The 20,779-nt window shown below is 37.2% G+C and overlaps 2 protein-coding genes across 4 annotated transcripts; both read left to right on the forward strand.

Moving 5' to 3' along the window:
• Window positions 1–318: 318 nt before the first annotated feature.
• On the forward strand, window positions 319–19,658 carry LOC141720033 (pre-mRNA-splicing factor ATP-dependent RNA helicase DEAH7-like). Its single transcript, XM_074522389.1, has 4 exons — window positions 319–650; window positions 746–1,172; window positions 7,402–9,811; window positions 19,579–19,658. The coding sequence occupies exons 1-4, from the start codon at window positions 319–321 to the stop codon at window positions 19,656–19,658; spliced, it is 3,249 nt and encodes a 1,082-aa protein (XP_074378490.1).
• Window positions 14,309–18,636, forward strand: LOC141721542 (metal-nicotianamine transporter YSL3-like). 3 transcript variants are annotated; one of them, XM_074524489.1, is made up of 9 exons: window positions 14,309–14,526; window positions 14,657–14,728; window positions 14,879–15,262; window positions 15,975–16,147; window positions 16,319–16,416; window positions 16,518–16,652; window positions 16,743–16,932; window positions 17,021–17,135; window positions 17,264–18,636. In XM_074524489.1, exons 3-9 carry the CDS (start codon window positions 14,905–14,907, stop codon window positions 18,196–18,198), a joined length of 2,004 nt encoding a protein of 667 aa, XP_074380590.1. In that variant the 5' UTR covers window positions 14,309–14,526; window positions 14,657–14,728; window positions 14,879–14,904; the 3' UTR covers window positions 18,199–18,636. The 3 variants fall into 3 exon arrangements, with proteins under 3 accessions (XP_074380590.1, XP_074380591.1, XP_074380589.1); XM_074524490.1 differs by lacking the exon at window positions 14,657–14,728; XM_074524488.1 differs by lacking the exon at window positions 14,309–14,526 and having other exon boundaries at window positions 14,533–14,728.
• Window positions 19,659–20,779: the final 1,121 nt, after the last annotated feature.

Consider the following 20,779-nt stretch of genomic DNA (forward strand, 5'->3'; position numbering starts at 1 on the left):
AATAAATACAAATGATCCGACTAAAAAAAATGTACTATTGAATCGGCCTATTCCAAAATTGGAACTGAAATATAAATTGTCCGTCAATATAATACAGAATATGTAATATTCATACACGTTCGATCGAGCTAAAATAAAATTAAGAATCGTCGATACACCATACATCGCTAGTATTTATATAAAGGTTATTCTCCGAACTCTATGGTACCCGATACCGATAGGCTAAGATTAGGTCTTTAGGAGTTATCAGTACCCTGTATAAGTATAAAACCTGTATAAGTATAAAACCTGGTAAATTAAACCCTTTCAATCCGCAGAATGGACCGACTAGAACCCGATGAACTCACTGCCGGCGGTAGAAAAAACAAACTCTTGTATCGTCCTCAACGGAAATCACGCCTAGAGTTGGATACTCAACGAGGTGAAAGGGTAGACAGTGTTTTTAAGGTTCAACTGTCGTCTATTGCAGCATCTCAAGATGAAGAGATATCTCATGGAACCTCTCAAAGCGATAGATATCAGAATTCTAGGATCCAAAGATATGAATCGGCTGATCATTCTAACAAAAAAAAGACGAGGACTCCACAAACAATGATAACATGGCCTCGAGGAGAATGCAGAGAAGTAAACAGTTACAAGGAAGGGGAAGGGTATTATGTTCTGATAAACGTTCTGATAAACGTGATCATGATAGACAAAGAATGGTATTATATTCACATAAACGCTACAATAATGAGCATGATAGGAAGCGGCGATATGATGGTGCTGCTTCTCCCTGGGACAGTGTTGCTCCTTCTACTGTCCCAATACGTGCTTCAGGATCTTCAGTCAAATCTTCAATTTCACGGTATGGTTTAAGGCCTCATGTGCCCTTTCCCGTGGAAAACTCACAGAAGTGTCAGGGTCAAGAAGCTGATGCTGATTATTTTACCAACGATAACAACCGAGAAATCACTGAAAAAATGAATTTAGAGATGGAATATAATGCTGACCGTGCATGGTATGATAGGGAGGAAGGAAATACAATGTTTGATGAAGACGGCTCATCAATTTGGGATGAGGCCACTTTTAAGAAGAAAGAAACAAAGTTGGCCAAGAAGCTGGTTCGAAGAGATGGAAAAAAGATGTCGCTTGCACAGAGCAAGAAGTTGTCACAACTCACTGCAGATAATGTTGGACAAACTTAGTATTTTAGACTAAGTTGTGAATTATTTGAGACTCTATATGAGTGAGACACATTATGTGTTAGTGGTGTGTATTTATTGGAACATATTCTCCTCTTCGAGGGGATTCTAACGCATATTTACACGCTCAAAATGAGTAAAAGGTGAATGATAACAGATGTTCCAAAGTTTTACCTTTTAATATGAAAAGTAGTTTTGTACCACATCGAGAGTAGCACAAACCTATTCCTTAGTTTTTCTTATAAATACCATGTACCACATCGAAAAGAAAAACAAGTCCTTTCAAGCCTCTCTTTATAAATAGAGTCTTAGGGCATCAGTTTTATTAAGTCAAGGGAATAAGAGTCCTCTCTTTCATTCTCGGTCTCTTTAGTCTTAAATTTTCCAATACTCCGGTGATAGTTCTCAGGCTTAGTTCAAGTTCGCTGAGAGTATATTCGATCTATCGATTATACTGGTATCTCGTTTTATCCTGGGAGGCTATCGACTCGCACATACGGTGAGAGGCGAAATAGCTTTAAGGAGACAGTTTCAACTGGACTCGAGGATTTCCATTTGGTTATATTCTTCCTTTCTCTATTTGATTTCGTTTACTCACACACACACTTATTTGATTTATATGTATTAATCGCAGATTGTATTCACAATCTTAAAGCTATTTATTTTATATACATCTGTGACTGATACATTTGTATCTACTTGTTTTGTTGAGTAACAGATCGATGGAGAACCAAACTGTGAACGATTCGATGAACATGACGGCTGATCCCAACGCACAGATCACTGGATCTGATGGGGTTCACCAGCAGCCGATTAACCCTAACGCACGGATCGTACGATCTGATGGGGGTCAAACGCCTGTTGGACATGTGCCTTCGGGACATGTACCTGTGGGATACACTGCCATTGGACAGTTTAGTGTTCCTCTTGGACAGATATCGGCAGGATTCACTCCTCCAATCATACCTGCGGTGCCTACTGGTGTGCATACACCTGTAGTACAGACGCACGTACCATCTGTTCCACATGTGGTGCCTGCTGCACCTGTTATGCCAACTGTGCCTGCTGCACATGCTGAAAAACCTGAGAACTTCAACGGAATGAACTTCAAACGTTGGCAACAAAAGATGCACTTTTATCTGACCACGTTGTATATGGATCGCTTCCTTAAGGAAGAACCACCGTTGCTCACTGCTGAGAGTAACATGCAGACTGTGTATGCTACTGATGCTTGGAAGCACTCCGACTACATCTGTCGGAACTATGTGTTAAATTATTTGTCTGACTCGTTGTATAACGTATACAGCGCGAAGCCAACAACTAAGGTCTTATGGGAGTCACTTGACCATAAGTATAAAACCGAGGACGCTGGGGCAAAGAAGTGGATTGTTGGCCGCTTTCTTGATTATAAGCAGACTCTAAGACTGTGGTCAGTCAGGTGCAGGAACTGCAGGTGATCATTCATGACATTCATGCTGAGGGAATGGTCATAAGTGAGTCTTTCCAAGTTGCTGCTGTTATTGAAAAGCTTCCACCTGGATGGAAAGATTTTAAGAACTACCTTAAGCGCAAGCGAAAGGAGATGTCTATGGAGGATCTTATTGTTAGACTTCGTATTGAAGAAGACAACAGAGGGTCCGAGAAGAAAGTTAATGTTACCACTGAGAAGACAAACATGGTGGAGCACGCTCAAAGCTCCAAGCCCAAGAAGACTAATTCTAGTAAAGGGGCAAAGCTGGCACCCAAAGGAGGGATTTCGAAGTCGAAATTTCAGGGGAAGTGCTACAACTGTGATAAAGTTGGTCATAGGTCTTCTGACTGCAAGAAGCCCAAGAAGCCCAACAAGAAGAAAGAAGCAAATATGGTAGAGAATATCTCCAAGGATATGGGTGATATAGACCTCTGTGCTACGGTCTCTAAAGTGAACCTGGTCGGTTCTAATCCACGTGAATGGTGGATTGATATTGGTGCTACTAGGCATGTTTGCTCAGACAAGGCGATTTTCTCTAGCCTCAAAGCTTCCGATGCTGGTGAGAAGCTCTACATGGGGAATTCAGCAACTTCTACCATTGAGGGTGAAGGCACGGTGATCCTGAAGATGACCTCTGGGAAGAATCTGACTTTGAAGAATGTACTTTATGTGCCTAATATTCGCAAGAACCTTGTGTCTGGTTCTCTGTTGAGTAAGCATGGCTTTCGCATTATAATAGAGTCAGATAAAGTAATTTTGTCTAAGAGTGGTATGTTTGTAGGCAAGGGTTATTTAACCGATGGGCTTTTTAAGCTCAATGTAATGTCCGTTAAGGGCGATAATGAAATGAAGAATTCTTCTGCTTACTTGCTTGAGTCTCCTAATTTATGGCATGCTAGATTAGGACATGTAAATTATGGCACTTTACGACGTTTAAGTGCAAAAGAATACATACCTAAACTTACTATCGATTCAAAACATAAGTGTGAGACTTGTGTTGAGGCAAAATTAACGAGATCATCATTTAAACGTGTGGAAAGGAACACCAAAGTGCTAGACCTAATACATAGCGACATATGTGATTTAAAATTCGCTCCAACAAGAGGAGGAAACAAGTATTTTATTACATTCATTGATGATTGTACAAAATACTGCTATGTATATTTGTTGAAAAGCAAAGACGAAGCTATAGATAAATTTAAAATCTATAAGGAAGAAGTTGAGACACAACAAACTGAGAAAATCAAAGCGATACGAAGTGATCGTGGAGGTGAATATGTTAAACCATTTGGAGAATTCTGTTCACAACATGGTATAATCCATGAGGTCACTGCACCATACTCCCCTCAGTCAAATGGTGTGGCTGAAAGGAAGAATCGCACTCTGAAAGAAATGATGAATGCGATGTTGTTAAGCTCTGGGCTTCCACAATCGATGTGGGGAGAAGCCATCTTAAGCGCAAATAATATTTTAAATATTACGATGCGCAAGAATACGAATGTAAGTCCTTATAAAATGTGGAAGAAAAAGAAACCAAGTTATCAACACCTGAAAGTGTGGGGGTGCCTTGCAAAGGTACTGATCCCTACACCGAAGAAGGTGAAGATAGGTCCTAAGACTGTGGATTGTATTTTCATCGGATATCCTCCACATAGTACTGTATATCGGTTTCTTGTTCAAGAATCCAAGATTCCTGATATTCAAAAGAATACCATTACGGAATCAAGGAATGCCTCATTCTTTGAGACGATGTTTCCCTGTAATCCAGGAAACCAACAACCTACGACGTCTAAACGATCTCATGAGTCTGTAGATGACGATAATGAGAGTGACGAAAGTGAAGACGAAAATGTGGGGGTAGTGAGAAGGAGCAAAAGACAACGAACGGAGAAATCCTATGGGTCTAAATTTATGACCCATTTGCTCGAAGAAGGTGACCCAAAAACCTATAAGGAGGCGGTTACCTCACCTGATGGACCTATGTGGAAAGAGGCCATCAAGAATGAAGTTGATTCAATTATGCAGAATTATACTTGGGAACTGGTGGACTTGCCAATTGGTTGCAAACCATTAGGTAGCAAGTGGGTTTTCAAGAAGAAGTTGAAAACGGATGGCACTATTGATAAGTATAAGGCCAGACTTGTGATTAAAGGATACAAGGAACAAAAAGGCCTTGATTATTTTGATACATATTCTCCTGTAACGAGAATAACGTCCATAAGGATGATGTTTGCTATTGCTGCAATGCGTAATCTAACTGTACATCAAATGGATGTGAAAACAGCCTTCCTAAATGGGGACATAGATGAGGAAATCTATATGGAACAACCCAAAGGGTTTGTTGTCCCGGGACAAGAAAGGAAAGTTTGTAGATTGGTGAAATCATTGTATGGTTTGAAGCAAGCGCCTATGAAATGACATGAAAAATTTGACGAGGTCGTGCTGGCTAATGGCTTCAAAATCAATGAATGTGATAGTTGTTCCTATTACAAGGATAACGAGAGTGGCTATGTCATGATGACGCTATATGTAGATGATCTACTTATTGCCGGAAGCAATGATAAAGTGATCAAATCTACCAAGGACATGTTGAAATCAAGATTCGACATGAAAGACATGGGACTAGCAAATGTAATTCTGGGAATTCAAATTTTTAGAACATTAGAGGGTCTCGCATTAAGTCAACCACATTATATTGACAAGATCCTTGAGAAGTTTCTTAAGGATGACTTTGAGAAAGCTAGGACACCTGTGGATATGACTTTGCACCTATCCAAGAACAAAGGTGTAGTTGTTTCCCAATTGGAATACTCGAGGATAATTGGTAGTCTGATGTACCTCATGAGCTGTACAAGACCAGACATTACATAATCAATTAGCAAGTTGAGTAGGTTTACGAGTAATCCGGGAGCTGATCACTGGAAAGCGATCATAAGGGTACTAAGGTACTTGAGGGGAACTCGAGACTATGGACTGCACTATGGCAGATACCCAGCAGTATTAGAAGGATATACTGACGTAAATTGGATATCTAGCAAGAAAGCACTTAAGTCTACGAGCGGCTATGTATTTACATTAGCTGGAGCGGCAATATCATGGAAATCCTCAAAACAAACGGTGACAACTCATTCCATGATGGAAGCTGAGTTTGTGGCACTAGATAAATGCGCCGAAGAGGCTGAATATCTATGTCAGTTTCTGGAGGATATTCCAAGATGGCCAAAGCCTGTAACTGCAGTAGGGATTCATTGTGATAGTCAATCCGCTATTGGCAGAGCGCAGAGCACGATGTATAATGGAAAGTCTCGTCATATACGACGACGATACAGTTCCATTAGATAATTGATCTCAACCGGAATTATCACTATTGACTATATACCGTCAAAAGATAATATCGCGGATCCACTAACCAAAGGGTTATCTAAAGAAGTGGTTGAGAAATCATCGAGAGGGATGGGCCTTAAGCCTATTGCTTAACGGCATCATGGTGGACACCCAACCATTGCTGACTAGAGATCCCAAGAACTTGGTTCAATGGGACAACTAAATCATGATGACCAAATCACTGTGGGGGTAACCCCTGGCCTGTTCCTATGATGAGAAAACAGTGAGACCCGTAAGGTACGAGGTTAAGCTTTGAGCTTTTAATGATCTTTGATGAATACATGGAGTTCAGGAGTGAACGCATGGAATTCAGTTGAATAAACGCGGGTTACTCTATAAGATAAAGATCACCTATGTGGGAGAGAAGTGGGGCCGCTTCAAAGGAGAATTGCGAGGCACAATTCTTTAAAAACTCCTGCAGAACCAGGACGATGTTCCATGGCCACAATGGACATAATCATGAGAACTGACAGAGTCAGGAAATATATAGTGATGAGTATTTCATCGTTTACACAAACGGTCGAACAGTTCAAGGACATCGCGTCATACTGTCTACCAGTAAAGTCGATATACTTATTCGAGCGAAGGTTCAAGGAGCATTCTCTACCTATCGTATGCTATATCTGACCGCCGGAACTATCACTAAGTCAAGCTCCGCGTCTGTCTATCTATGTGGTGCATGCTACTGGACCATCAATCTCATTTGTGGGGGATTGTTGGACAAACTTAGTATTTTAGACTAAGTTGTGAATCATTTTGAGACTCTATATGAGTGCGACACATTATGTGTTAGTGGTGTGTATTTATTGGAACGTATTTACCTCTTCGAGGGGATTCCAACGCATATTTACACGCTCAAAATGAGTAAAAGGTGAATGAGAACTGATGTTCCAAAGTTTTACCTTTTAATATGAAAAGTGGTTTTGTACCACATCGAGAGTAGCACAAACCTATTCCTTAGTTTTTCTTATAAATACCATGTACCGCATCGAAAAGAAAAACAAGTACTTTCAAGTCTCTCTTTATAAATAGACTCTTAGGGCATCAGTTTTATTAAGTCAAGGGAATAAGAGTTCTCTCTTTCATTCTCGGTCTCTTTAGTCTTAAATTTTCCAATACTTCGGTGATAGTTCTCGGGCTTAGTTCAAGTTCGCTGAGAGTATATTCAATCTATCGATTATACTGGTATCTCGTTTTATCCTGGGAGGCTATCGACTCGCACATACGGTGAGAGGTGAAATAGCTTTAAGGAGACAGTTTCAACTGGACTCGAGGATTTCCATTTGGTTATATTCTTCCTTTCTCTGTTTGATTTCGTTTACTCACGCACACACTTATTTGATTTATATGTATTAATCGCAGATTGTATTCACAGATAATGCTCAATGGGAGGATCGACAACTATTAAGGTCCGGAGCTGTTAGAGGTACTCAGGTGCAGACTGAGTTTGATAACGAAGAAGAACGAAAAGTGATTCTCCTTGTTCGTGATATAAAGCCACCTTTTCTGGATGGAAGAATTGTATACACAAAGCAGGCAGAACCGGTAATGCCAATTAAAGATCCTACATCTGACATGGCTATAATATCACGCAAAGGTTCGACTTTGGTGCGTGAAGTTCATGAAAAACAGAGCCAGAATAAATCACGACAACGTTTTTGGGAGCTTGCTGGTTCCAAGCTTGGGGATATCCTTGGAATTGAGAAGACTGCAGAGCAGGTTGACGCAGATACTGCTGTAGTAGGTGATGACGGTGAAGTTGATTTTAAGGAGGACGCTAAGTTTGCTCAGCATCTTAAGAAGGACGAGGCAGTGAGTGATTTTGCAAAGTCGAAGACACTTTCTCAACAGCGTCAGTACCTTCCCATATATTCGGTGATGGATGAGTTATTGCAGGTAATTCGAGAAAATCAGGTGGTTGTGGTAGTTGGAGAAACTGGTTCTGGAAAGACCACACAACTGACACAGTATCTGCACGAGGATGGATATACCACGAACGGAATAGTAGGCTGCACTCAACCAAGGCGTGTGGCTGCCATGAGTGTTGCCAAAAGAGTTAGTGAAGAGATGGAAACTGAACTTGGTGATTTAGTTGGTTATGCAATTCGTTTTGAGGATGTGACAGGGCCAAACACTGTGATTAAGTATATGACTGATGGCATGCTTTTGCGCGAGACACTAAAAGATGCCGATCTTGACAAATATCGTGTCGTTGTGATGGATGAAGCACATGAAAGGTCGCTGAACACGGATGTGCTCTTTGGGATCCTTAAAAAAGTTGTAGCCAGACGGCGTGATTTCAAGCTTATAGTGACATCTGCCACTTTAAACGCTGAAAAATTCTCACATTTTTTTGGAGGTGTACCAATATTCCATATACCAGGAAGAACATTCCCTGTGCAAACCTTATATAGTAAAACTCCCTGTGAAGATTACGTTGAAGCTGCAGTGAAACAGGCCATGACCATACACATTGCTAGTGCTCCAGGTGACATACTCGTTTTTATGACCGGTCAAGACGAGATTGAGGCAGCCTGTTATGCCCTTTCAGAACGGATGGAACAGCTTGTCTCTACTACAAAGCAATCAGTCTCCAAGCTGTTAATTCTTCCCATATATTCTCAGCTCCCTGCTGACCTGCAAGCTAAAATATTTCAAAAATCCAAAGACGGGGCTCGGAAATGCATTGTAGCTACCAACATTGCAGAGACATCTTTGACTGTAGATGGTATTTTTTACGTCATTGACACAGGCTATGGTAAGATGAAGGTGTACAACCCGCGAATGGGTATGGACGCCCTCCAAGTGTTTCCTGTAAGCCGTGCAGCTGCAGATCAGCGTGCTGGGCGTGCTGGAAGAACTGGACCTGGTACTTGTTATCGACTTTACACAGAAACTGCATACCAAAATGAGCTTCTGCCTAGTCCAGTGCCAGAAATCCAGAGGACCAACCTTGGAAATGTTGTTTTGTTGCTCAAGTCTCTCAAAGTAGAAAGTTTACTAGAGTTTGATTTTATGGATCCACCTCCCCAAGACAACATTCTGAACTCTATGTATCAGTTGTGGGTATTGGGTGCTCTTGACAATGTTGGAAATTTAACCGATCTTGGGTGGAAAATGGTTGAGTTCCCACTGGATCCACCTCTAGCCAAGATGCTCCTGATTGGGGAAAAACTAGAATGTCTCAATGAGGTCCTGACGGTTGTGTCAATGCTTTCAGTGCCTTCAGTATTCTTTAGGCCTAAAGATAGGGCAGAAGAAAGCGATGCTGCTAGAGAGAAATTCTTCGTGCCAGAATCTGACCACCTAACACTACTCAACGTTTACCAGCAATGGGAATCTAATTCATACCGCGGGGACTGGTGCAATGACCATTATTTGCATTCGAAAGGGTTAAAAAAGGCCAGAGAAGTGAGATCACAACTGCTCGATATTCTGAAGACACTAAAAATCCCGCTGACCTCCTGTGGTCCAGATTGGGACATTGTGAGGAAGGCCATCTGTTCTGCATATTTTCACAATGATGCAAGACTTAAAGGGATCGGGGAATATGTTAATTGCAGGAGTGGAATGCCTTGTCACTTGCACCCGAGCAGTGCACTGTACGGTTTAGGTTACACGCCAGATTATGTAGTTTATCATGAGTTAATCTTGACCACAAAGGAGTACATGCAGTGTGCAACATCAGTAGAGCCACAGTGGTTGGCTGAGCTGGGGCCAATGTTTTTCTCGGTGAAGGACTCGAATACATCTATGTTGGAGCACAAAAAGCGCCATGGAGGAGCAGATAGATAGAGAATATGTTACATCAAGTCACTTAACGGGCTTTGGGCTCTTATTTTTATCATTTTTTCTATTGATTTTGTTGTTGCATATTGAGTTTGGTGTAGGGTTTTCACCACCTCATATTTTTTAACCCAAAAAGTAAGAACTATTTTTTGAAAATTAAAATCAAAACGGACCAGTTAAATGTCGAGACCAAACCAGACCATAAAATAATGGATTGGTTTGGTTCTAAACCACGGTTTAAACTTAATTATTCATTTTGTTTCTTTATTGTTAAACTTACAACAAAACAGTTATTTTAGTAAATGTAATTTAAAATAAATTATATATCAGTATTATATATTACATATAAGTAATATAATATATATTTATAAATATTTAGCATATGACTTTCATATACTTTAATTTAATTTAAATAATACTAAGTATATGAATTAAAATATAACGATGATATGTTAACAATTAACTCAAATTTTTATTTAAAAAGTAATTTGATTTTTTAATATAATACACACACAAAATCATAGGGCCTGTTTGGGGATTCTAATAAGCCAACTTATTGGCTTATAAGTCCGCAACAACTTATCGATGAGTGTTTGTCGACCCAACTTATAATTTAAATTTACAACTTATAAGCTGATAAGTTGAATGTTAGCAGTGACGTACTTTTTTCCAACTTATTTGTATTTTTTCACTTTTTTTTAAAAATTTTGAGTTTAAAATAAAATTTTAAAATATTTTTTAATTTAAAATTCATGAATTAAGATAATTGTATTTAATAATTCATTATTTTAATCCATTTAAGTAAAAAAAATCTGACTAATAAGTAAATTTATTCAAACACTTATATAATTTATAAGTATTTATCAACTTATCACTTATTTAACACTTATTTATTTTAAGTCATAAGTTACTTATTTTAAGATTTCTGAAACGGCCACATAATTTATATTCTTAACTTACAGGTATATAGTAGAATTTTTATATATTATTATATAACAGTTCGGTTTGGTTAAATGATTTTAATTTATTGAAAATTATAATCAAACCATTTATATGTAAACGATCCGGTTAACCAAAGTATTAAAAAAAATTAGCGATTTCGATTGCTTTTTATTCGGATTGGTCCGGTCCAGATTCATGCCTCATAAGGATTTTTTGAACGCCCCGTTGGGGGGTGTTTGTTAACAATCATTTGGTCCATCCAGACCAACACAACTAAAACCAAACTGATTTTCATTTATAACTGATGTTCAACAATAAAAATAACATACGCACTAATTAGCAAAGTTATTATGTAATTGATGATCAACTATCTTTTGATCGATTGAAATGATTAAACAAATATATTAAATAATGAAATAATATTTAAGTAGTTAACCAAGATAAATTAATTTACGAAAAAAATGTAGCGCGTACTTGAATTTTAAAAACCAAGACTGTCTAGTAAGAATTAATCAAAAATTTAATTGGGGATTTTGAGATAAAAGTTACTCCACATAAGACATATATACTATTGTTAGTAATTTTAATAATCAAATATATGATATTGTTCTTAATATTATTGGATTTTTTTTTAAAATATCCAACAATAAATTATTTTCAAAATACTGTGCAACCTTATATGTAACATGAAATGCAACATTTGCAATATAATATGTAAATTCGAACAATATTCTCTACAACCTTATATGCAACTTTGACCATATTTTTAAAAAACCTCTTTTTTAAAAAAATTCACAAGTCCAAAAACATTTCTTGCAAATTTGCAAAAATACTTTTAATTTATAAAAATACGATTTTCTGCAACTCGATGCAACCTCGGCCAGTTTATCCGGTTTATGTAACTCCATCCAATCTCATGCGTAACCAAAAAAACTCAATACAACTAGTTGCATATGTGGTTGATTTTAATTGAATTATAATTATATAAATTTTTTTAGAATATAGTAAAATTATAAAAAAAGTTAATATTTTTAATTTAACTAATAAGACTTTTATTCTCAAAATTTGTGGCTGAGTCATAGTTGAACAATAATCGAACCAATATGTGACAATAAAATATACAATTGAATAAGAGTCCAATTATGATACAAAATGACATAGAATAATCTCGTAATCACTTGTGCTAACCACCTGTATTAATAATTGTATTAATAATTGACCAAATATTTAAGCTTTAACAAACTATATATTGTTTTCAGAAACTGTATATTGTTTTCAGAGCTAAATCATCTAACTAAGAATTCTTACAAGAGACCTCTTGTTTCGAATCTGACCCTTTTCTCCGAGATGTTAACTTTACCCACACAAGTGGAACTCAAATGGAACCAATCAACTCAAGTCATTACAAAAATCAAAAGAATCCAGAAGTTAGTGGATGTTAGAAAATTCTACCTGCCTTTCCAAATTATCAGTCAGATTTACTTTTTCTTCAAAGTATTCCATAAAAATCCAAATTAAAATCTAGTAAGATATTTACATATATAAGATGACACTTGAGGGTTCTAACTTTAGACAAAATTTTATCATAATTTTAAAGCCATGACAAAATTATTAGTTTCACTTTTCAGTCATGAGATTTTTTTATATAAACTTAGCATCATTCATATTAAGTTTTTTCTGCCATTAATTATCATCTTAAATTTTTCTTTAGACCACATACCGAATCGTATTATTCTAATCTACAAAATATTTTTATGAGAAAATTTTCTTATAACATAACACAAATTTATTATTATTAATAACTTTATTAATAAGCGAAAATCACTTTTAGATGGTACATGGTTTTCCTTTTAATTTCACTGTATTTCGGTTTTATCACGATGTCCTATTTGACGTAGAATTTTATGTTACTTTTCAATAAAATAATAAAATTGATTGAATCGTATTGTAATAATGATAATACTGATATTTCAAGTAAATTTCTATAATTTTTTTGTTAAAATAATAAATTGTTCATATTATATAGTCATTACAATAATTTTATTTTCAGTAGCATTTTATATTATTTTTAACGGTACTTTACTTGATTTCACGTGCCCCTAAATTCCTGTTTCAAGTGGGATTTTGTATTATGTTTTAAATGAAACAATATAATGCTTCTATTTCACATGTACTTATATTTTACTTTTTAATGAAATAATAAAATTGTTGGGAACGTATTATAATTATAATACATTTACTTTTTATAGAATTCTATATTATTTTTAACGTTACAAACTTAGGCCTTACTTTTGAGTTTTTTTAAGCGAAGGAAGCAAATGGTTAAGAGTTAAAGTATTTATCTCATTTTTGAAGTGAAAGTGTCTCAAATTTTCATTCATTACCACTTGTTTTTTATCGTAGATAACCCGCAGCCGCGCGCACTGGGTAAACCTTACGGGCTCACGCAATAGCCTGCAAATCACGTGAACCAAGGTAAACCGCATTTAAGCGACAGACTCTGACTCATGAGGCATAATCATAAAATTCTCCTCCCGTGGATTCGAACCTGTGACCAAAATGGGCTCATTACCACTTGTTTTCGTTACTTTTAAAAACTCGAGAACACAGCTACGAGGGGAAATGAAAGTACCTTATTTACCTTACACTTGTTTTCTTCCATTTTTGAAACTCGGGAGTAATGGGTTAATTTCAGTATATTTTGGTTTCATCCATATATTCATGTTTCATGTGTGAAATAATAAAACTATGAGAAATGGACCAAAATACCACTTCTAAAAATTATGCCCCAAAATGTCAAGACGCTATATCATGCACCGTTTTGAAAACAAACTGAAACGCTACACGATGCAACATTTTTAATTTTTCATGTTACGTAATACATAAAAAAAATTACGTTAGACTCGATTATTATAAATCTTGGTCGTGGTTCTCATAGCTTATCAACAAGTAAATTTAAAGCAAGGAATAACAAATTAAATGATCAATATTTTTAACGAAATTTTTATTATGTGTCTATAAACACGTGATAAACGCGAAAAATTGTAATTTTAATATATATATATTGATTGATTAATTTTTATAATAATGATAAATTCCCCCGCATTTATGTAAATTTCACCAATTAAATTAGTCTTAAATTACAATTTCTGTTTTTATCGTGAGACCATGAACACAAAGTAGAAAAACCTTATTTTTAATAAGCTCTCGTCTTTTTTTTTTCAAAAAATTGATTGTTGGAGATTGATAATTTAATTTCACGTGGGTGGAAAAAAGTGAAAATTCCGTTATCAGATCAGATGAGCGGGGGACCTTTAATGAAGTCAACAAATCTTTCGATCTCATTCATAAATGCCACTGTAAGAGGATAAAATAAACATCTCGAATTTCAAGGCACCATGTTTCCAACACACGCCAAAAAACCAAACCCCTTTATTACAAAATTCAATGATGTTACATTCCATCCAAAAGTCTTTCAAATCTTTCCATTACATCACTATCTTCACATCTCAATCTTACATCCTCAACATACTTACATTATACTTGCAACAAAAATACAAGTTTTTTTAAAAGATGGTCAGTGGGAAGGTAATTCAATTCTAGCCCACCAGTTGTTCACCAAAAATGTCACTTTTGATTGTGCTGCAACAAGTACTACATACCTCTGAATTTATGTGTAGTACACTTTTTTGCAGTACAAGATCATTATCTTTTTAGTGAAGACTATTCAATGAGATAGCTTGCTCTTCTTGATTGGTAAAGTTCACACCTTTATGCAAGAATAGTATTTATATGTGTTCATATACTATTGTATTTGACAAAATTTGAGTTGGGTATTCAAGAATTTATGTTATATGTTGATTGTGAAGTGGGGTTTTGTTTTAAGGTTCTTGAGTTGAAGAAACAAGAATTTTATTAATTGAGTTTGTTAAAGATTCAATCTTTTTGCAGCAAACAGGTGAGCATTACTTGTTTTTAGCTCACTTTGTTCTATTATTATACATGCAATTTTTTTTATGTGGTATAGTTTTTTTAATTTAAGAATCTGTTTTGTTTATTTTGTGTGATAAAGTTTCTGAACTTTTTGTTAAAAAATGGATTATACCAGATACTAATTTGGACCAATTTTATAAAATGGGGAGCAATGGAATGGAAATAAGTGGAGAGATTGAGAATGATGAAGTAGGAGAGGTGCAGAATCAGGTGGAGGATGTGAAGAGATTGCCTCCATGGACAACTCACATTACGATCCGAGGGATTGTTGCTAGTATAGCTATTGGGATCATTTACAGTGTGATTGTAATGAAGCTCAATCTCACTACTGGACTAGTGCCTAATCTCAATGTTTCAGCTGCTTTGCTTGCCTTTGTTCTTATTAGAACTTGGACAAAGATAATTCATAAGGCTGGATATGTTTCGTCGCCATTCACTAGACAGGAGAATACTATCATTCAGACTTGTGCAGTTGCGTGTTATAGTATTGCTGTTGGAGGTGAGTTCATCTGATTGATTCCTTTTGTATGTACATATATGCAGTTGCTAATCAAATCAAAATAATTTGTTGTTCAAGTACAAATTGGTGATTTGTATTACTGAGACCGGTTTCTAGTACCGTTACTGGTGTTTGTAGGTAGTCTTATTACTCTTATGACTTTGTAAGCTAAATGTCATAAAGAGGAAAATCACAATATTTTTGAGTGTGAGTGTGTTCATTTTGTTGTATTATACTCGGAACAAAGATAAAATGCATCAGGATATTTGTTTATCCAATTCCCCCAATCCCCTACAGATATCATTCTTTGGTGCTTTACTAGTATATTATGGTATTTTACTGTTTACTGCTGATGACAGTTTACCTTTCGGTTATTTTACCATATACTTGTTGGCTCAAGACCATAAATAATTAGTCCTTGGTTCCAACTCGGATACATATAACTTTAGTGTTATCTGATTCTGGTATGTAGAATTTCTTGAAGTTATTAATTTGCCATCCACTATTCAAGGCAGATTGGTCACTGTGAATTTGCTATCCAATATTCTAGGCAGACTGGTCACTGTGAAGCCAGAGTCATAATGATGCACTAGTTGTTCAAATTCAGTTTGGATAAAGAGCAGTCTTTTTTAAAAAGATCTCTAATAATCAAATGAGGGGGTACTTGTAAATAGAACCAGACAGCAGTTAATTCATACTCTTTTCGTTGTAGGTGGGTTTGGTTCTTATCTGTTGGGATTGAACAAGAATACATATGAGCAAGCGGGGATCGACACAGAGGGGAATTCACCAGGTAGTTACAAGGAACCTGCGGTTGGTTGGATGACTGGCTTTCTGTTTGTTAGCAGTTTTGTTGGGCTTTTGGCCTTGGTACCTCTGCGAAAGGTAGAAACTTAAATTTAATTGTTATCTTCACAAAAACCTTTTTGGCTACACTATTGGAATTACAAGTTAATCTGACCTTTACTTACTTTAGTACTATATTAGATAAAAATATTAAATACATGGCGCCTTGGCGGTTTCCTAACTGTGTATTATCATACTTATGTTCTACAGATTATGGTAATAGACTACAAACTGAGTTACCCTAGTGGCACCGCTACTGCAGTACTCATTAACGGGTTTCATACTCCCAAGGGGGACAAGATGGCCCAGTATGTATTCATAATTACATATGTTGCCTTCCGAGTTTAGAGCTAATATTATACGTTTGAGGGCCAGGACAACAAAATATTCAATGTTAATATACTTGCAGGAAGCAGGTTCACGGCTTTACGAAATTCTTCTCAATTAGCTTCCTCTGGGGATTTTTTCAGTGGTTCTACTCTGGTGGAACCCAGTGTGGATTTATTAATTTCCCTACATTTGGATTAAGAGCCTGGAGGCAAACGTGCGTAAATCACTCTGTTCTTTACAAGTACTAATTATAATTGGATTAATCATTTTTCACCGATCACTGATATGATTGATTTCGTCACAGATTTTATTTCGATTTTAGCATGACATATATTGGAGCTGGAATGATCTGTTCCCATCTTGTGAACTTATCTTTACTTCTCGGAGCTGTGCTTTCGTGGGGACTAATGTGGCCGCTAATTGGCGAACAAAAGGGTGTATGGTTTCCAGAGACGCTTCCAGAAAGCAGCATGAAGAGTCTCAATGGATACAAGGTCAGTGAGGAAGAAGTAAATTTTTAATTTTTATTGCTCTTAATTGTCACGAGTGAGATTAACTGATAAAGAATGCCCTTGATTGCAGGTTTTTATTTCTATCGCTCTTATTTTAGGAGATGGTCTTTACAATTTTCTCAAGATACTATACTTTACAAGTATAAGCATACGTACCACTATGAACAAAAAGACTACTAAAATATGTAAGTTGATAGCTTTGAATAGTATTCTTAATTTTATTGGTACTTTATAAATGTATAGAGTGGAGAGGTGACCCTTTTCTTGAAATTGGAACATTTAACCTTAACTAACAAAGTCACTTTCTTCCCAGCCTCAGACGATGGCAATCATCCTATTGATGAACTTCAGCGAAATGAAGTATTCATAAGAGAGAGCATCCCATTATGGATTGCCTGCAGTGGCTATGTTCTACTTTCTGTGATATCCATCATCATCATCCCTGTAATGTTTCCAGAGCTGAAGTGGTATTTTGTTCTTGTTGCATATGTTATTGCACCATCTCTTAGCTTCTGCAATGCCTATGGTGCTGGTCTAACTGACATGAACATGGCCTACAATTATGGGAAAGTGGCCCTCTTTATTTTAGCAGCTTTATCTGGTAAAGAAAATGGTGTGGTTGCAGGACTTGTTGGCTGCGGTCTTATAAAATCCATCGTATCAATATCCTCTGATTTGATGCACGATTTCAAGACAGGGCATCTCACTCTTACTTCTCCTCGCTCAATGCTTCTAAGCCAAGCCATTGGAACTGCTATTGGTTGTGTAGTAGCTCCTCTCGTATTTTTTCTCTTCTACAAGGCTTTTGATGTTGGGAATCCAGATGGAGAGTATAAAGCTCCCTACGCAATCATATACAGGAACATGGCAATTCTAGGTGTTGAAGGTTTCTCTGCGCTGCCCCAACATTGTTTGCAACTTTGTTATGGTTTTTTCGGTTTTGCCATACTGGCCAATTTGCTGAGAGACACTTCCCCCAAAAACATCTCAAAATGGGTCCCACTTCCGATGGCCATGGCGGTGCCGTTCCTTGTTGGGGCCTACTTTGCCATTGACATGTGTATGGGAAGCTTGGTTGTATTCGTATGGCATAAGCTAAATAGCAATAAGGCTAGTTTAATGGTACCTGCTGTTGCATCAGGTTTGATCTGTGGAGATGGCTTGTGGATCCTTCCGTCGTCAATCCTTGCTTTGGCCAAGATCAATCCTCCAATCTGCATGAGCTTTTTACCAACAAAACTTTCTTGACTAGGACAGAATTGGTTCAAGATTCTATACGGTGAAGTGACACCAACAGTTAAGCAAATTTATCTAGTTTTGAGGCACTATAGATCATCACACATACTTTAGTAAAAAAAGATAGTAGTAATAAGATACTGCAGAATAAGATAGAGCTGTGACCATCAAGACCCTAGGATGAGCAGAAGCTGGTTGAGAATGTGGTACATGCGACAGAAATAGAGACTTTAGGATGAGCAGAAGCTGCTTGCGGATGTGTTACATGCGACAGAAATAGAGACCCTAGCTACGATTGTGTTACATGCGACAGAAATTTGGATAGTCTCAAATAATCTGTTGTACAGTATTCAATAAAAAATCTAAACATTTGACTATACAACTTGGTTCTGTCATGGATTTTGCTTCATGTTTGTGAATAATAGCTGCATATCTCTCAAGTTTATAATTTTTTTTGTCCTCCAATGTTGCAGAACTTGTTCAAACTGCAAATATTTTTCTCTGTTTAAAATGAAATTGTTCATATCTTTACTAGATAAAATCTAAAATGAAAGGAGAGATGGTCAGTCAGAAAAGACAAGTCACAAATATCACTAGGCCACATTTTTTGGTGGAGAAATCTCAGATGTATCTTCTGCTGAATAGTTGTTAATCTGTACTACAACACAAGATTAGAAATAGTGTACTACCTTGGCAGTACAAAATGAACTTCCCAATTTGGATGATTTTATCTGGCTGAGCTAATCATTCACTAATGAAGCTTGTTTAACGAGTCACTTAGTGCCACTGTTTATAGTAATCAGCAGTATAGTTATGTAGATGTGCTTTGAATTTGTAATTGTAAACCATGCTCGATGATGATTATATAATCCAGATTAAATGGAATTTTCGGGGATCTCGACATAGGAGAGTCCAAAAATTTATAAAACATTGTCGATTATCATCTCCAAATTTCATGATAACGGTTAACTTAACATGATATGTTATGAAGTGTTATAGCCAAAATTTGGTATTGGATCATCTCGGGTCAAATACGGGTCAATTGGAATTGAATTGGGGCAAAAAAATGAAGAATTAGGTTTTGGGCTGCAATGCATGAGGGGAGGACGCGCCCTAGGGGTAGGACGCGCCCAATATTGGGTGAAGTGAGTAATATGAGTCATTTGAAAGTAAGATGCAAGGGGTGCACCCAGTAGAGTGAGGCGCCCTAGGGTTGGACGCGCTCTCGTTAGATGAAATGCAGGATATGGATTATCTATGTGTTTGGATTACAATACAAGGGATAATGTGTGCATTACACAGGGCGATGACACGTCCCAGCCTAGGGAGACGCATGCTTTTGGATTCATTTGGATAGTTGGGCTTATCCACACCTAGGACAAGGAAAACAAGGACAAGTTCAGGACAAAGCAAACATGGAAGGAGCAATGGATGATTATGGAACTAACGTATTTGTTGTAGGTACTCTTTGAATAATTCCCTCCTTGAGTCGGTCAAGGAAGGGGATATCCGTGAAAAGCTTGAAGGCCTCCAGGGGTATGCCTGATGATTGAAGGCCTCTTCCTGTATTCAACGGGTGCCCTCGTTGGGGATGCGGGGTTAACTTTGGTGTGTGCTTTGGGAACTCTGTTCTTGTATTCAACGGGTGTCCTCGTTGGAGAACTTTGGAGTCATCCTGCACTTTGCACTCAAGAGCTTGGGATCACCTGTCCTGCTATCTGGTGGTTTATTCTCATTCGGGGGACAGGGACGCGTCTGGCATTTGGGGTGAACCGTGGTTATACCTGCGTTCGTAACTCAAGGGAGATAGCTGTAGCGGAATGTTATCCTTGCGCAGGGAGATGCATTATCCGTGAAGTCCTGCGATTATAAACGAGCCTTGGGCCTTCGCGGTTGAGCCTCATAGTTGGACATTCCTAAAGCTAGCGGAAGATGGATTCTGGACCGGGTCTAGGAATAAGAAGTCTAAGCCCATTAGATTTCTTGTTCCCCAAGAACTACGTGGGCTTGATTCCCTATAAATAGGGATACGTAGGCAAATTGTAAGGGGTCGGAAGCGAGAGCCTTAAGGAGCCACCACTAACCCTAAGCAATCTCAGCCCCCAATTCATCATAACCACCACACTTCACCCACTTTTCAGGCAAAGAACCACCATCGTAGATCTTGATTCCGGCGATGAACCTCAAACTTTGCTGATACCAAATTCCACCGTCAACATGAAGCTAATCTTCGTATCTCACCCCTGATTTGCTCGAATGTTTCAGCAGCATTTGTTGCCATTGCATAAACCCGTTACCCGTACCTAGAAAATGCTACTTCACAAAGCTGGATGTATCTGTCATCATCCTTCAAAAGACAAAATAATTCCGCGTAAAATTCTTAGTTGGCAGAAAACTGTTCACCTTGTAATTCAAAGAGCTCGATAGATAGTATAATATTCTTACTGTCTAAGCAAATGAGAATGAGACAGTCCCTTTACAAATGAGACTGGGTATAGGACAATCTCCTCTATTAATTGCAGAATGAATATAACAAAAAAAAATGCAATATGCTGAAAACTGAATAAATAAAAACACCAGAAGTTTTCACTTG

The sequence above is a fragment of the Apium graveolens genome, chromosome 4 (assembly GCF_009905375.1).
Source record: "Apium graveolens cultivar Ventura chromosome 4, ASM990537v1, whole genome shotgun sequence".
In the NCBI taxonomy this organism is placed as follows: domain Eukaryota; kingdom Viridiplantae; phylum Streptophyta; class Magnoliopsida; order Apiales; family Apiaceae; genus Apium; species Apium graveolens.

Excerpts from the sequence above, each read along its gene's own strand:
- LOC141720033 (XM_074522389.1), top strand. The coding sequence starts at position 319 with ATGGACCGACTAGAACCCGATGAACTCACTGCCGGCGGTAGAAAAAAC. Across the intron at positions 651-745 it reads AGTTACAAGGAAGGGGAAGG|GAAGCGGCGATATGATGGTG; the intron begins GTATTATGTTCT and ends TGAGCATGATAG. Across the intron at positions 1,173-7,401 it reads CACAACTCACTGCAGATAAT|ATTGTATTCACAGATAATGC; the intron begins GTTGGACAAACT and ends TATTAATCGCAG.
- LOC141721542 (XM_074524489.1), top strand. The coding sequence starts at position 14,905 with ATGGGGAGCAATGGAATGGAAATAAGTGGAGAGATTGAGAATGATGAA. Across the intron at positions 16,653-16,742 it reads TTAAGAGCCTGGAGGCAAAC|ATTTTATTTCGATTTTAGCA; the intron begins GTGCGTAAATCA and ends ATTTCGTCACAG. Across the intron at positions 17,136-17,263 it reads CAAAAAGACTACTAAAATAT|CCTCAGACGATGGCAATCAT; the intron begins GTAAGTTGATAG and ends CTTTCTTCCCAG.